Source organism: Somniosus microcephalus, chromosome 2 (genome assembly GCF_052327205.1).
Source record: "Somniosus microcephalus isolate GS21.2 chromosome 2, FLI_Smic_1.0, whole genome shotgun sequence".
Classification (NCBI taxonomy): domain Eukaryota; kingdom Metazoa; phylum Chordata; class Chondrichthyes; order Squaliformes; family Somniosidae; genus Somniosus; species Somniosus microcephalus.
In genome coordinates, this window is record NC_140988.1 from 16,640,831 (window position 1) to 16,658,202 (window position 17,372).

Sequence of the window (17,372 nt, forward strand, 5' to 3'; positions counted from 1 at the left end):
GATTAAAATATAAGAGTAAAGAAGCCTTACTACAATTATACAGGGCATTGGTGAGGCCACACCTGGAGTACTGTGTACAGTTCTGGTCTCCTTACCTAAGGAAAGACATACTTGCCTTGGAGGGAGTGCAACAAAGGTTCACTAGACTGGTTCCTGGGATGAGAGGATTGCCCTACGAGGAGAGATTGAGTAGACTAGGCCTATATTCCCTAGAATTTAGAAGAATGAGAGGTGATCTAATTGAAACACATAAAATTCTTAAGGGGCTTGACAGGGTTAATGCTGGGGAAATGTTTCCCCTGGCTGGGGAATCTAGAACGAGGGGTCACAGTCTCAGAATAAGGGGTCGGCCATTTAGGACTGAGATGAGAAATTTCTTCACTCAGAGGGTGGTGAATCTTTGGAATTCTCGACCCCAGAGGGCTGTGGAGGCTCGGTCATTGAGTATATTCAAGACAGAGGTTGATAAATTTTTGGGAACTAAGGGAATCAAGGGATATGGGGATAATGCGGGAAGGTGGAGTTGAGGTAGAAGATCAGCCATGATCTTATTGAATGGTGGAGCAGGCTCGAAGGGCCAAATGGCCGACTCCTGCTCCTATTTCTTATGTTCTTATGAGCCGAGTTGTACATTAAAAAAAATATCCATATTATCTATTGGAGAAAACTTTTTAGCATCTTTAATATTCTGCATAATGTGAAATATTTGATGTTGATCAAAATCTACTTTCATGCATTCAAGTATTTATTGTGCTTTTTGCAGTAACAGAACAGCTGCATCTTTCACTCGACATAAGTAAAAGTTACTTAATTCCAACATTAGCAATCCTCGTTCAGAGAGTAATGAAAATCAGAACTACTGTCGGTTACAACATCTGTCTCCAGTAGCATTGTCATAGTGCTGTGTCAGAGAGTGCTGTAAAACACACAGAATACGCTGTGTCACAGAGAGTGCTGTAAAACACACAGAATACGCTGTGTCACAGAGAGTGCTGTAAAACACACAGAATACGCTGTGTCACAGAGAGTGCTGTAAAACACACAGAATACGCTGTGTCACAGAGAGTGCTGTAAAACACACAGAATACGCTGTGTCACAGAGAGTGCTGTAAAACACACAGAATACGCTGTGTCACAGAGAGTGCTGTAAAACACACAGAATACGCTGTGTCACAGAGTGCTGTAAAACACAGAATACGCTGTGTCACAGAGAGTGCTGTAAAACACACACAATACGCTGTGTCACAGAGAGTGCTGTAAAACACACACAATACGCTGTGTCACAGAGAGTGCTGTAAAACACACACAATACGCTGTGTCACAGAGAGTGCTGTAAAACACACAGAATACGCTGTGTCACAGAGAGTGCTGTAAAACACACAGAATACGCTGTGTCACAGAGAGTGCTGTAAAACACACACAATACGCTGTGTCACAGAGAGTGCTGTAAAACACACACAATACGCTGTGTCACAGAGAGTGCTGTAAAACACACAGAATACGCTGTGTCACAGAGAGTGCTGTAAAACACACAGAATACGCTGTGTCACAGAGAGTGCTGTAAAACACACAGAATACGCTGTGTCACAGAGAATATTGTACAACACACACCGAATGCTTTATTTCAGAATGTCATCAGAAAGAACATTTGATAGCAGAGAAAGTTCTTGTGCTTTGTGCCCAGTCCTTTGAATGGGAGAGGCCAGTAGTCTCCAAATGGCAGAACTGACTTTGCCAAATGGTCAGTTCTGCGGGGTCTCGTGTGCGAGAAGTTTTGGATAAACCAAAGGTAATTTCTATCATAAAGTGTCACTCTTCGATCTCTGTCTATTGATTGCAGGTTTGTTAACAGCAGGCTCTATGGGCCAATGACCGTTCCATGTCTCTGAAGTGATTTTGAGTCTTTATTGTTCCTGACCAGTTTTGCTTGATTTAGTGGACCATCAGGGCACAAGATTAGCTGGAGGAAGTTCAGGTCGCTGTCGAAAATCAGTCTGCAGTGCCAAACTTTAGAAGCGAGGCAGTAACAACAATTTGCATTTATATTGCGCCTTTGAAGTAGTAAAACGTCTCGAGGCACTTCACAGGAGCATTATCAGACAAAGTTTGACAGCGAGACACACAAGGAAATATTAGGACAGATGACCAAAAGCTTGGTCAGTGAGGTAGGTTTTAAGGAGCATTTTAAAGGAGGAGAGGGAGGTAGAGAGCCGGAGAGGTTTATGAAGGGATTTCCAGAGCTTAGGGCCTTGGCAGCTGAAGGCACGGCCGCCACTGGTGGGTGAAGGAAACCGGGGATGCACAGGAGAAGCGCAGAGATCTCGGAAGGTTGTAGGTCTGGAGGAGGTTACAGAGATAGGGAATTGAGCAAGAAATTCCAGTGAATTAAGCAAGGTGGCCTTGACATAAGAAAACTACTAGGCACTTGGTCTAAGCGTTAAACAAAGCTTTAATCAACTGTTTTACAATATGGAGGTCTAGTTGTGTCCTTCACTAGTTCCTGTTAAAAAATGTCCTGCGCAAGCTGGGCCCGTGCCCGAGTATTTATACTTGCCCTGGACAGCGCCACCCGTAGGCCGCTCAGTGTTATTTCATAAGTCTTTCTTTCATGAATGACTGACTCATGTCAGGTCTTGCATTTATATGGCCTCTTATTGCATCCTGCAGAAACATCTTGGGCACTAGTCGTATAGTAAATTACTTTTGAAATGCATTGATTGTTGTTTATGCAGGTGAATGCAGCAGCCACTTTCTGCCAGTAAGATCCCACAAACATTCATTGGGTTAATCTGCTTTATTAGTGTTTTTGAGGGGAGCAATGTTAGCGGGCAGTCACTCTCTTTTTTCAGCGCAGAATGTTTAACATCCAGTTGACGGAACAAAATTGGAGATGTTTGTCGCCTTTTAGGACTAATCTCTCATTCCCTCCCGCCTGTGCATGGGTGGAAATCTTAAGATGGCTTCAGTCAACAATATTAGATTTTAGATTCTAAGCCTTCCCCATACTATTCATTTCCATTCTGCATGTCACAGCTCTTTGTTTTATTACTTTTAGTGCTATTTATAGCAGATGATTGATTTTTAAAAGGACAGCATAAAATGTTATTTTACATTTGGAATGAATCTCGGTCAGATTAGTCGTACATTACTGGAAGCACTCCAGCACAAAATAGCCTCAAATGAAAACTTGGCGGACTATTTTATTTCCCCTGTGTCCTATTTTGCTTCCATATTTGGCGATTCCCAGTGTAAAACCGTATCTTGTGCCATTGTTCAGTCATCAGGTCTTTGAAAGCATATTTTGTTTGACCCTTGCCTTTTAGTACCGATTTGCTAAGGAATGTTGAAACAGCATCACAGATAGGAACTGTTAAAACTTAAAGATGGAAAAATATTTGCAACAACAACAACTTGTATTTATGTAGCGCCTTTAATGTAGTACAATGTCCCAAGGCGCTGCACAGGAGTATTTTAAGACAAAAAATTTGACACCGAGCCACATAAAGATAAATTAGGGCAGGTGACCAAAAGCTTGGTCAAAGAGGGAGGTTTTAAGGAGCGTCTTAAAGGAGGAAAGAGAGGTAGAGAGGCGGAGAGGTTTAGGCAGGGAATTCCAGAGCTTAGGGCCTAGGCAACAGAAGGCACGGCCACCAATGGTTGAGCGATTTATAATGAGGGATGCTCAAGAGGCCAGAATTAGAGGAGCGCAGATATCTCGGGTGGGGCGGGGGTTGTTGTTGTGGGGCTGAAGGAGATTACAGAGATGGGAAGGGACGAGGCCATGGAGGGATTTGAAAACAAGGATGAGAATTTTGAAATCGAGGTGCTGCTTAACTGGGAGCCAATGTAGGTCAGTGAGCACAGGGGTGCTGGGCCGAGCACAGGGGTGACTCGTCCATCTCCTGTAGTGTTGCACAAGGGCAGTGAAGGAAACGCGGCAGCCAATTTGCGCGCAGCAAGCCACAAACAGCAATGTGATAATGACCAGATAATCTGTTTTAGTGATGTTGATTGAGGGATAAATATTGGCCAGGACACCAGGAATAACTCCCCTGCTCCTTTTCAAAATAGTGCCGTGGGATCTTTTACATCCACCTGAGAGAGCAGACGGGGCCTCGGTTTAACGCCTCATCCGAAAGACGACAACTCTGACAGTGCAGCACTCCCTCAGCACTGCACTGGAGTGTCAGCCCAGATTTACATAGGAATTTATAATGGAAAAAGTTGACAAGAAATCCACACAGGTGTAACATTTCACCATAACATATACAGGAAACTTTCTCTTAACCGGCACCTAAATATCCGGAAATCTCTCTTAACCGGCAAAATTCAGGAGTAGGTTCAGGTAAGTTTTACTATATATTAGTGGCCATGTAACTGGGGTTCCTGGATCTGTGGCCGTGTAACAGGGGTTCCTGCACCTGTGGCAGTGTAACAGGGGTTCCTGCACCTGTGGCCGTGTAACAGGGGTTCCTGCACCTGTGGCCGTGTAACAGGGGTTCCTGCACCTGTGGCAGTGTAACAGGGGTTCCTGCACCTGTGGCCGTGTAACAGGGGTTCCTGCACCTGTGGCCGTGTAACAGGGGTTCCTGCACCTGTGGCCGTGCAACAGGGGTTCCTGGATCTGTGGCCGTGTAACAGGGGTTCCTGCACCTGTGGCCGTGTAACAGGGGTTCCTGCACCTGTGGCCGTGTAACAGGGGTTCCTGCACCTGTGGCAGTGTAACAGGGGTTCCTGCATCTGTGGCCGTGTAACCGGGGTTCCTGCACCTGTGGCCGTGCAACAGGGGTTCCTGGATCTGTGGTCGTGTAACCGGGGTTCCTGCACCTGTTGCGATGCAACAGGGATGCCTGGATCTGTGGCCGTGTACGGGGCTCTCGTACCTTTTACTATACCTCTCTGTAATCCGGACTTTTTGATCAACCGGCACCACGCCGGTCCCGTCGGTGCCGGATAAAAAAGAGTTTCCTGTAGATTGTATTTCCAAGACTCTACATTCACATATCGATTTTTAATGAACAAATTGTGCATTTTGATGGCACAGATCTTATGGAGGAGTACATTGTTATTACGGTTTCTTGGCATGGTCGCGCTTGCACCGAGAGCGATGTGAGTTCAATGGTTGAAGCAATTTTTTCTTGGTTCCGAGGCTTCGTGGGGTTGGGGAAAGAGGAATGCTGCCCACTAGTGGCGGGCAGACAGATAGGATCTGCCCGCTGGGATTTTCTATGTTGGCCTTGAATTTACGGTTGGCGGCCTAGCTAAGGAATGCACCGCCGACATCCGAACGGAATCCGCACTTGCCTCGTGCGAAGCCCCAAGCGAAAACTTGCTTTCAAACGCTGCAGAGTTGTGTGCAGCGTCGTGATCCACAGATCCCAGCGGCAAACTAAGGTTGTGTTCCCTGGAACTTAGAAGGTTAAGTGGTGATTTGACCGAAGTTTTCACAATATTAAGGGGAACAACTTCTTCTTATCGTGTCCACGGACAGTCTATACATAGCCCAGCCAGAACTGGACACATTTTTGCGCCTTGTTGTTGAATTCGGCAAGATCTGCAACAGTGCAGGGTTCCTCTAACGATGGGCATTGCAGGAGATGTTGCATAGTCTGTGCCTCAGTTCCACATTCACAAGTTGTCGGGCTGGTTGAATATCCCCATTTGCTTAGTGACACCTTTGAGCAACCTACACCGGTCCTAAGTCGGTTAAGGCACTTCCAGGTTGCCCAGTTGCAATTAGCTCCTGAGGGAAGGCTTTCATCAAGTAAAATTTCCATCGCTGGGGGTTGTTCAAGACTGGCGAGCCGGTCTTTCCACAAGGCGATGCGGGCTTCAGATGAGGTTGATTGTAATGGAACAACACTGTTCATGAAGCTCTTTCTTGACTTTAGGCGGCTGGGTGTAGGTGTATGACAATGCAGAGGGTGCCTCTCATCTGATGTTTGACGGAGTCGCTCTTTCTTGCTGGCTACCGTTCTTCTTATATCAGGGGGAGCGATACCCGCCAGGATATATAGGCTGTTGGTGTTTGTTGGTTTTAAGCAACCTGTGATAAATCGGCAGCTTGCATTCAGAACGGCATCCATCTTCTTGGCATGAGTAGACCTTTCCCATGCAGGGCAGGCGTATTCGGCAGTGGAATAGCAAAGAGCAAGTGCACTGGTTCGCAATGTTTTCGGGCTTGTTCCCCATCTTGTGTTAGTGAGCTTATTCAGGATGTTGATTCGTACGCTCACTTTTGCCTTTGTCTTCTCGATGTGGTTCTTGAAGGTGAGGCATCGGTCAAGGGTGACTCCTAAGTAGATAGGGTGCTCGCAATGTGTCAGTGCTCCACACCAGGTTACTTTCAGCTGGCGTTTGGCTTCACGGTTTCTGAGGTGGAATGCACAAACTTGCGTCTTTGATGGGTTTGCGCGAAGGTGGTTTTCTTCATAGTAGGATTTTAGTCCCTCCAAGGCCTCAGAAAGCGTTTTCTCCACGGTGTTAAAATCAGTGCTTTGGGCAGTGACACATAAGTCATCATCAGCATATATAAAACGGCGTGTGACACCGTCTATAGGTTGGTCATTCGTGTAGATGTTGTACAGCAGTGGTGCAAGCACGCTTCCCTGAGGAAGACCATTCTTCTGAATACGCCACCTGCTGCGCTTCCCACCTAGTTCAACATAGAACCGGCGATTCTGAAGCATGCTTTCTAACAGCTCTGTTAAGTGAATATCTTTTGTCATCTCTAGAATCTTGCAGAGGAGACGTCTATGGTTCACTGTATCGTATGCTGCTGACAGGCCTACAAAAACAGCACCTGTTACCATCCCTTGCTCAAAACCAGCTTCGATGTGTTGTGTGAGGTTGAGCATTTGGCTTGTTGTTGATTTGCCGGGGCGGAAACCTGCTTGCTCTGGAATGATCTTCTCATCTACAGTTGGTGCTATCCTATTGAGTATCAGGTGTTCAAACAGCTTATAGGTGTGGCAAAGCAGTGACATTGGCTGAAAACTCTTAGGATCTGAGGGATCTTTTCCAAGCTTTAATAGTGCTATCACATGTGCCTTCTGCCAGATATTAGGTAGCTTGTGTGTTGCCAGACAGTGGTTGAACAATTGTAGGAGCCATTTCTTTGCTTTCTGTCCAAAATGCTTTATCTGCTCCGTTGCTATGTTGTCCAGACCAATTGCTTTCCCGTGTTTTAGACTAGATATACCAGTTTCCAGCTCTTCCATGGTGAATGGTCTAGTGAAGCCAGGATCATCGCTGTACTTCTTCCTATCTAGTTGTGCTCTTGGTTGTTTCTTGTTGATTTTTCCATTTAGGAGCAACTGGTGTGAAACTTGGTTAGCAGACACATTTGGATGTTGGGCAGCTTTTTGGGATCACCTCCAAGTTTGCGTATGAGAGACCATGCCTTCTTGCTGTTTTTTGTAAGATCTGTTGTCTCTATCAAGGTGTTCCAGGTGTTTTGACATTCTTGAGAGATACTTAACATCACCCTCTCACCGGTGGATTGTTTCCTCTGAGAAGGGGTCAGATTCAAACATTGAGACATACTTCCAGTAGAGTTCAGCATTCTCCTTGTTGAGACCAGGGATGTAGTGTACTCTGCAACCTCGGGTGATGTTCCTTCTAGCTGTTCTTTGGACAGCTTTTGCAAAGGGGTTGTAGTGCTCAGGTAGTAGTTTAATGCGTTTAACCTTGCGGTCAAGTGCTCGTGTAAAACTGTTCCAATCGGCCGCCTTGAAGTGGAAGCGCCTTTTGAATGGTACGACGGTTGGTAACACTGCTGCATTTACCTGGATGCCAATAGGACGGTGTTGTGTTTGTGGTATTGGGTCTGTGACAAGCTTCTTGCAGAGGCCAGCGATGTCGTTGCTGGCAATGGCGAGATCTGGATTATATCTACACTTCCAGCAGGCACTGTGGAAGGAGGCTGGCAATTTAGGATCATGGATGAGACTAAGCTGGTTAGCGTCCATCCATTCTTCGACTGCTTCTCCATCGTTGTTAGTCTCCTTGTACCCCCATTGGGTACTGTGGCTATTAAAGTCTCCAATGATGATCTGTGGTTTATTGTGCAGGTTGGGTACAGGGTTAGAGAAGCTGAAATCTGTGCCAGGTGGCTTGTACACTGAGGTCACTACTACTTTGCTCAGCTCTACGGTTAGAATTTCGATGTTGTCCTCCTTTGTTTTAGAAGTGGCTTCTACAACTGAACCAGCTCTAACAAATACAGCACTGCCATATTGTTGATGAGGTCTTTCAATAGCCAGGACCATTCCTGGTATTTTTGGGCGGTTGTTCTCACTTCCTCTATGTGTCTCCTGCAGGCAGAGGACATCACACTCCAACTCATTGCATAATGTAGCGAGGATGTTTTGTTTAGCTATAGAGAACTCTTCAACGTTAGCAGATGTAACAGTCAATGCCGGTCTTGAAAAAGACCTGTGTTTCTGACATCGACGACTACTTCCGTCTTCAGGCATGCTTTGCGTGGTGGTGGTAGAATTGGTTGAAACAGGGCCGCGACGTGAACGCTTCTACCTTGACCCAAGGGGAATTGATAGAGAGAAAATATTTCTGCTGGTTGGGGAGTCTAGGACTAGTGGACAGCCTAAAACTTTGAGCCAGGCCTTTCAGGAGTGAAGTTAGGAAACACTTCTACACACAGAGTGGTAGAATTTTGGAACTCTCTTCCGCAAACGGCAATTAATGCTAGATCAATTAATTTTAAACCTGAGATTGATAGATTTTTGTTAACCAAAGGTATTAAGGGATATGGGCCAAAGGCGGGCCTATGGAGTTAGGTTGCAGATCAGCCATGATCTCATTGAATGGCGGAACAGGCTCGAGGGGCTAAATGATCCACTCCTGTTCCTAGAATACGGGGGAAAAATTCAGCATCGCCCCGCTTGGGGCACCATTATCGGCCGTGCGCAACGTTCAGCGCCTGGCACTAATTATCGCCTCTGACGGCAAGCTTGGCTTTTATCGCCCCTGGAGGTGATTGGAGCGCTAAATCAGGCGCTTCACACCGGTCTTAAGGCGCAAAGGCCGAGGAGCGAGGTGCTACCTCAGAGCGCTGGCGAAGCAAGGAAGGGCAAATCAAAATGAACCTGCAAAGTGCTGCTCAGTACTCAAAGCTCCTTCACACAGCATTGAATCTCTCCAGGAGTCTCTCTCTCTCTCTCTCTCTCTCAGAATGCGTGGTGCAAAAATGTCACCGACAAAAAAAGGCAGGAAGCGGTCGCCTTTAAATAGCGCTCCCCCAGTCCCTTTCTGACAGCAAAACGCTCCCCTCAACCTGTCGTTGCTAGCGGCAGGCGGTAAGGCAGGGGGCGCCACTCAATATCCGGTCCAGGGCACTAACGGGGCGTTACGCACTCGACTGACGTCACAATCTGCCGGCGCAGGAGATCGTGGCGGTAGTGTTTAGCGCCGCCGCAAAATGTCTAGTTAATTTCACGAGCGGCGCAAACATCGCCGCGCCCGGGCGCTAGTTGCTTTGTGCCCTCTTAAGGCGCTAACGGGAGGTGCAACCAACTGAATCTTTCCCCCTACGTTTCTTGCAGCTTTGTGCTTGTCCAGGTGGTGTGCAAGTTTGTTCCTGTTTCTCCACACTCTTCCCCAGTGGGTATGTGGTCGGCAGTGAATGTATTTTATTGATGCAGTGGGGCGTGAGGTATGTTTTATGTATTAATCATAACTGCATTTTCCCCAACCTCCTGCAGATAAAGACATTAAGTGCTAATATTCAAATCTTCTGCAATTCCATGTCAAAGAATGTTTGTTTCAGTGTACTCTTCCTTAATTCCTCAACTTTGAAAATGCATTTTCTGTGAGACTGAGGAGAGTTCTTATTATTAATTTTGTTTGTGGTACCTGTGGTTTTGTTGTTCATTCTTGGGATGTATGAATCGCTGGCAAGGCCGGCATTTATTGCCCATCCCCAGTTATGCTTGAGAAGCTGGTGGTGAGCCGCCTTCTTGAACCGCTGCAGTCCGTGTGGTGAAGGGACTCTCACAGTGCTGTTAGGGAGGGAGTTCCAGGATTTTGACACCGCAACGATGAAGGATATGTGTCTGAGTCATAATGGTGTGTGACTTGGAGGGGAACCTGGGGGTGATGGTGGTCCCATGATGCTCCTTTATTTTGTCCATAGAATCATAGAGCACAGAAGGAGGCCATTCAGCCCATTGTGTCTATGCCAGCTCTTTGAAAGAACTATCCAATTAGTCCTACTCCCCTGTTCTGTCCCCATAGCCCTGCAGTTGTTTGCTTTTCAAGTATATTTCCAATTCCCTTTTGAAAGTTACTATTGAATCTGCTTCCACCTCCTTTTCAGGCAGTGCATTTCAGGAATTCTAGGATGTTGACCCAGCGACGATGAAGGAACGGCGATACATGTCTGAGTCAGGATGGTGTGTGACTTGGAGGGGAACTTGGGGGTGATGGTGTTCCCATGTGCCTGCTGCCCGTGTCCTCCTAGGTGGGGACGGTTGCGGGCTTGGGAGGTTAACGTGTAGAGAGTGGAGCCTAAAGGTTTGTGATCAAAAAAGTTTCAATTAGGAAATAGCCTTCCTGCAGTTATCTGAAGTTGGGCTTGCATAGGCAATGGACATCCCCTTTACCCCAGGATTGGAATCTAGTGTGAATGTGATTGAACAAAAAGTCTGGAAAGTCTCTTAGTGAAGCCGACTGCTTGGTTCCCCAGCGTAGTTTGCTGTATTTTCACACTGCACTGATTATTCTGAGGACAGGGAGGGATATTTCCTGAATCTCTGATGGTAAGTTTATAGGTAGCATTTAGAAGAGAGAACTTATCGTGGACAGGGCGTTAATTTTCAGTGTGCTGGAGCATTTCATAAACGAGATACGGAAACAGGATACATCTTCCTGCATCACTTATGGCTCGAAAGAGCCGCAGGAAATTGACGTCATACATACCTTTGTACATCAGGGTAATTGGAGTTAATTTTAGTTTCTAACATACTTAAAACCTTTTGCGGTTCCTGACGTAATAAAACTCACTACACACTTGGTTTGAGTATAAAGCAAGGCTTTAATCAACTTGTTTCAGAACATGGAGGTCTAGTTGTACTTCACTAGTTCTTCGTCTTACAAAATGTCCCAGGCAAGCTGGGGCCAATGCCCGAGTATTTATACTCCTTGGACGGCGCCACCAGCTGGCCGTCCAGCGTTATTTCATGAGTAGTTTCTTGATGAATGATGAGATTTATAACAGTTCCCATGGGGCGGGGGGAGCTGTTTGCCTGACCACTACGCTATGGATAAAGGAGGCTTTGCTAATCCTTTTGTGACTTGAGAATGATAGCCAACCGAGATTTATCCAAAGTAGCTGGGGAAGAGAGACCGATAATTTGGAGATAAATAATAGAAGTCATTTGTATGGAAGAGGCCCTCTCTACCATGGAAGTTCAATTCGGATATGTCTTCAGGGTTTATATCCCACTGCCAGAGGTTCAGACACCAAAGGGGATAGAAAAAGAAAGAAAAACTTGCATTTATATAGCACCTTTCACGACCACCGGACGTCCCAAAGCGCTTTACAGTCAATTAAGTACTTTTTGAAGTGTAGTCACTGTTGTAATGTAGGAAACGCAGCAGCCAATTTGCGCACAGCAAGCTCCCACAGACAGCAATGTGATAATGACCAGATCACCTGTCTTAACGATGTTGATTGAGGAATAGATATTGCAGAACGTTGGGGGTAGCTCCCCTGCTCTTCTTCGAAATAGTGCCCTGGGATCTTTTACGTCCACCTGAGAGAGCAGACGGGGTTTAACGACTCATCCGAAAGATGTTAAACCGAGGTCGCCCTGCTTTGCTTCTGTGTGTCGTAGTTGATGTGGTTTTGATACTGTTGGTGATACTGACACTCAGAGCGCAGAGTAACAGATAGTAAATCTTCTTAGGCAGTCCCTCGGAACCGAGGATGACTTGCTTCCACATTAAAAATGAGTTCGCAGGTGACTGATGAGTCCAATGCGGGACCTACAGTCTCTGTCACAGGTGGGGCAGACGGTGGTTGAAGGGGCGGGTGGGTGGGGTGCTTGGGTTGACGTGCGCTCCTTACGCTGTTTGCGCTTGGCTTCCGCTTGCTCCCGGCGAAGAGACTCGAGGTGTTCGGCACCTTCCCAGATGCTTCTCCTCCACTTTGTGTGGTCTTGGGCCAGGGATACCCAGGTGTCAGTGGGGATGTTGCACTTTTTCAAGGAGGCTTTGAGGGTGTCCTTAAAGCGTTTCCTCTGCCCACCTGGGGCTCTCTTGCCGTGTCGGAACTCCGAGTAGAGCGCTTGTTTTGGGAGTCTCGTATCGGGCATGTGGACGATGTGACCCGTCCATCGGGTAAATCACTTGATGGATGGTTCCCTGTGCCGCGCGCACACGTGGTGTATAGGAACTGCTAACTAACCCTTTGTATTGTTCACTCAAGATCATTTTGATGATGTTTCCTGGAGCGCTTTGTAGCACTCACTGCGTTTGAAATACCAACATACAAAAAATGACAGACGGGTAAAGACCTACTCATCCATCCAGCCAGTCCCATAGAATTTTGATGCATTATGCATCACAGTACATACACGCCCCACCCCAACCGGAGCCATGGGAGAGGTAAAAACACAGGCCAATCTGTAAAATCTGGAACATTTCTCTCCGACCCCCTGAGGTGATCGAAACTAGTCCAGGAGACCACATTGGCCCAGATTAATATTATACGGCACCTCCCTCTTGTACGAGTTTATCTCCGTCCCAGCCAGAAACAGGTCCCGCTCTCGTCTTGAAGGAATTCAGAGAATCAGCGTTCACCGCACGAACCGGCAGCCTGTTCCACTCTAGGGAAAGAAGAAAATCCGAACTTCCAACCTAGGTCTGTCCTTGCATAACTTGACCCCCTGGCCCTCCCTAACTTGTTCAGTTGAAACAATCTACTCCCTAAATCAGACCTGTAGCAGACTGCGAGATAAGTATCAAACAGACAGAGTTGCCGGTCTATCAAAATCGAACAAGGCGTGTTTACACAGACGTGTATCACAGGTGATCTTAATGTCTGTGGGAATGTGCACTGAGCCATACAGACCATAGGGGCTCAGTTTTGTTACTACCCTGCTGCTTTGGCTGGTCTCCTCTGGGGAAATCTAGTCGGTCTCTGTGCTTTAGGGGGCTGCGAAGGATTAAATTCAGCCGGGGTTCCTGTCACTTGATTGCGTCCACTCAGTCCTGCTGGAAAAATTCTGTATGTGAATGCTGGTTGAAGACGGGATCACTTTCAGTCCTGATGCTCTCCGCACCACCACCCCCTCCCCAAATGGTGGAATAGCTTATTGACCCTCACTGTCCCAGCTCACGCGTGAAAACAGCTCTGGTTCTTATGGTGTAACTTTGTAATACAGCGGGAAAAAAACTTGCTGACAGCCAGACTTAAAATGAAGTAGACCCTTGGGTGGTCTGAGTAAGATCAAATACGCTAATGTAAATACAGGAAACTCTTATTTATCCGGGACCGGCGTGGTGCCAGTTTACCAAAAAGTTCGGATTACAGCGAGGTATAGTGAAAAGTACGAGAGCCCCGTACCTCAGATCCAGGCGTCCCTGTTGCACGGCAACAGGTGCAGGAACCCCGGCCACCGATCCAGGCGTCCCTGTTGCATAGCAACAGGTGCAGGAACCCCGGTTACACGGCCACAGATCCAGGAACGGCCACTAATATGCAGTAAAACTTAACCAGCAAAATTCAGGAGTAGGTTCAGTTAACAGAGATTTCTGGTTATTTAGGTGCCGGTAAATCGAGAGTTTCCTGTATTAGCTATGAGGAAAGATTGTTTTTTTTGGAACAGAGGAGGCTGAGGGGAGGTTTAATTGAGATGTATAAAATTATGAGGGGCCTAGATAGTGGATAGGAAGGACCTATTTCCCTTAGCAGAGAGGCCAATAACCAGGGGGCATAGATTTAAAGTAATTGGGAGAAGGATTAGAGGGGAGTTGAGGAGAACTTTTTTCACCCAGAGGGTGGTGGGGGTCTGGAACTCACTGCCTGAAAGGGTGGTAGAGGCAGAGACCCTCATCGCATTTAAAAAGTACTTGGATAGGCGCTTGAAGTGCAGTAACCTGCAAGGCTACGGACCAAGAGCTGGAAAGTGGGATTAGGCTGGAGAGCTCTTTTTTGGCAGGCACAGAAACGATGGGCCAAATGGCCTCTTTCTGTGTTGTAAGTTCCTATAATTCTATGTAACAGCCGACAAGGACACAGTCCTGCTCAATAATGGCTGCATTGTTTTTTCCCCTTACCCCAGTTCTCGCTCCTTCTTTTCTGGAACTGGTAACTCATGCTTAGGGACCGTTTCGCAAGCACCGTGGATAGGAAGCACCTATTTCCCTTAGCAGAGAGGTCAGTAACCAATAATAGATTTAAAGTAATTGGTAGAAGGATTTGAGAAGAACTTTTTCACCCAGAGAGTGGTGGGGGTGTCTAGAACTCACTGCTTGCTGTGCTGTGATCATTTCTTGTAACGTAGCACGAGTTGACAAATTATGCGAGCATTTAACAGGAATAATGTGTGCTCCTATTTCCGGCAGGTGAGCCAGTGGACCAGGCTGTGTGAGATCAGCATTCCGCTCGCCGTGGAAGGCTTCCTCAAGAACTTGCGGGGCAGAGAACAGAGAGCAGCCATTCCTCCCGAGATCCGACACCTAGAGCACAAACTCGGGGAGCCCGTCCGAGTTCACAATGACGACAAGATTCGTAGGCAGAAGCTGCAGCTGTTGTCCAAGAACAAAAATAAGGAGCCGGTCGAAAAGGGACCTGAAGGGTCACTTGGATGTTCCTCCGACGGAGGGGCTGACACAACTCGAGACGTAAAGAAGGAAAACGAGGATACAGAGGTGGCCAGCCTGGAGCTGAGGACAGCACTTTCAAAACTAACTGTGGAGCAAGTACCGGCTGTAGCCAGCAGGGAGCAGTCTTGCATTAGAAAAGTGAAAACCACCGACCTGCCACCACTGGAACATGTGTTTGCTGAGGGGCTTTATTTCACTCTTACAGATGTGGTCCTACTGCCTTGTCTCCATTATTTTTTTGTAAGTTTCTCATTATTCGATTTGTTAATTTTTTTAAAACCTGCATTTAGTGGTAAGTTTGATTTTTATTTTTATTTTGAAAAAGCGGTTCAAATTTGATTTTTGATTTTACAGTCTGTGTTCGCATATTTAAAATCTTTATTTAAAATTATATTTGCAGAAGAATGAAAGCAATGCTCAAAAATAGTTCTTGCTTTTGAAAAAAAAAGTAATTTGCTTGTAACGCACGGAATTGTCTCTCGCATTGGACAGAGCAGATACTTTTATCAAAAGTACTTCACACCAGTTTTATGAAAATCTTTCAGTTCAAGTTCAGGATATTCTGGCAATGTTTTACATTTATGGTCTTGCTATTTTTCTCTCTCTCCTGTGCTGGAGGTCTGACTTATGGCTCTATAGGAACAGGAGGAGGCCATTCAGCCCCTCGAGCCTGTTCTGCCATTCAGTTAGATCATGGCTGATCTGTACCTCAACACCATTTACCCACCTTGGTTCCATGTTCCCTGATACCCTTACCCAACAATCTAGCGATCTCAGTCTTGAAAATTTCAAATGCCCCCCGGCACCCACAGCATTTTGGGGGGGGGGGGGGGAAGGGGGAGAGCGAGAGTTCCAGATTTCCACTTCTCTTTGTGTGGAAAAAGTGCTTCCTGATTTCCCCCCTGAACGGCCTGGCTCTAATTTTAAGATTGTGCCCCCTTGCTTTGGATTCCCCCACCAGAGGAAATAGCCCTCAGGGAATGGCCACTTTGGCAAGGTACCAATGTGTGAGTAACCCCAGAATGTTTCAGCGGATTGTTTGATCTGGGGGAGAAGTTGGGAGGAGAAAGAATGTCACAGTCGCGCCCAATCCTATCCACACATGTAGACTTTCCACTAGGCTCAGGAATCTGGAGCAGGCCGAGCTCCGCCACTGCTGCTGTTGCTCAGCTCAGGTCAGACCAGGGCTCAAACCCGGGACCGCCCTATTCTGGAAGGTTCCGCGCCACACGGGGAGGCGCATTCGCCCACTGCGCCCTTAGACGCGCCGAGAAGCTCTGCTAGGGTTCTTCCGATCTCCCGCTGTGACTTTGGCGGGAGAACGGTGGCTGTGGCCCTTTATGCCGTTTCTCCGGGGTTCCTGCCAGTGTTCCCTCTAAGCTGTGTGCGTGCGTGGCCGCGCAGTAATCTGCAAGGTCCCGCACAGGCCGCTCACAGGCTCTTACATCGGAACTACCGCACATGCGCAGAAATTTAAAGGAACCGCGCATTGAAAGAAACAGTCCGCGCAGGACCTAGTGGAGCCTACAGGGAACATTGGTTTCTGCCGACCATCCACCGGGATTGAGGCAACCCCCTGCGGAAACTTAGCTTACCGTTCTATGTGCATTTACTAACAGTTTGTTGTAATGTGAGGGACATTGCAGCACCTGTCATAGAGCTGTCCGATAGAATGACAGTCGGAGGGACACACTCGGCACTGGCACCTGTTGACCGGAAACTAATTGTGCTGTGTCCCATTTTAAAATATTGACACTTTTTTTTGCCACCGTGCGATATAAATTTCCTCCGTTTCGCTTATGTTTATGCTAGCGAAAAGGTTGGAAAGTTCTTTCACCAATGTGCCATTATAAGGCAGTTTAGTAAAATCGCTTCTCCTCAACTGTGCACACCAGAGAAAATTTACCCCATAGATGGAAAGAGAGCTCCGAAGGGCCGGAGTGAGTGTAAGTTATACAATGATGTCAGACTACCAGAGCCATGACTGTGTCGTGTCTTGCAACACCTTCTCAACCTTCTGTTATCTTTAACTAGCAGTGCTGCTCAAAGCCCTTCGCCCTACCCTCAAGCATTTACAAGTGAAGAGAGGCTGGAATTAATCGAAAAGATCATTTATTTTTTCGCAAAGTTTTTATTTGGTAACGACGGTCCATTAGGGGAATTTGAAGAAAAGTCTCTCTTCTGTAAAGCTTTCTTTTTTAGTATTGTGGCACTGATCTTTCAGAAAAGATTGCTGCCCCGTTTGAAGAAATGTGGCTGCTACAATACAGGTTTCTGACAATACTACAGTCTAGTCAAACTGGCTATTCTAATTTTTTAAATGTGAAGTCATGATGGGAGCGTAAGTTGCGAACCAGGATAAGGCTGCAGGGGCCCACTAAAGGCGGTCCCGTTTTCATAGTCGAACCACAACCTACCTGCTTCTCGCCAAAACATTCAGTCTTTTCTTTCGCTCAAAAAAACCAAAAGCAGTTGTCTCTTGAAACCACTTACAATTACAGAAACTCAGGTCGGGAGCTTCC

At 46.8% G+C, this 17,372-nt stretch overlaps 1 protein-coding gene across 4 annotated transcripts in view; it reads left to right on the forward strand.

Annotated features, from left to right (window-relative positions):
* gstcd (glutathione S-transferase, C-terminal domain containing) overlaps nucleotides 1–17,372 on the forward strand; it is a 232,574-nt gene that overhangs the window by 8,826 nt on the left and 206,376 nt on the right. For all 4 annotated transcript variants that reach the window (XR_015080845.1, XM_086006839.1, XM_086006861.1 and 1 more), the window contains exon 3: nucleotides 14,590–15,090. Coding sequence is in view for 3 of the 4 variants with exons in the window: in XM_086006839.1 (XP_085862965.1) it covers nucleotides 14,590–15,090 (501 nt within the window). In the remaining variant the exon portion in view is untranslated. The remainder of the gene's footprint in view (nucleotides 1–14,589; nucleotides 15,091–17,372) is intronic.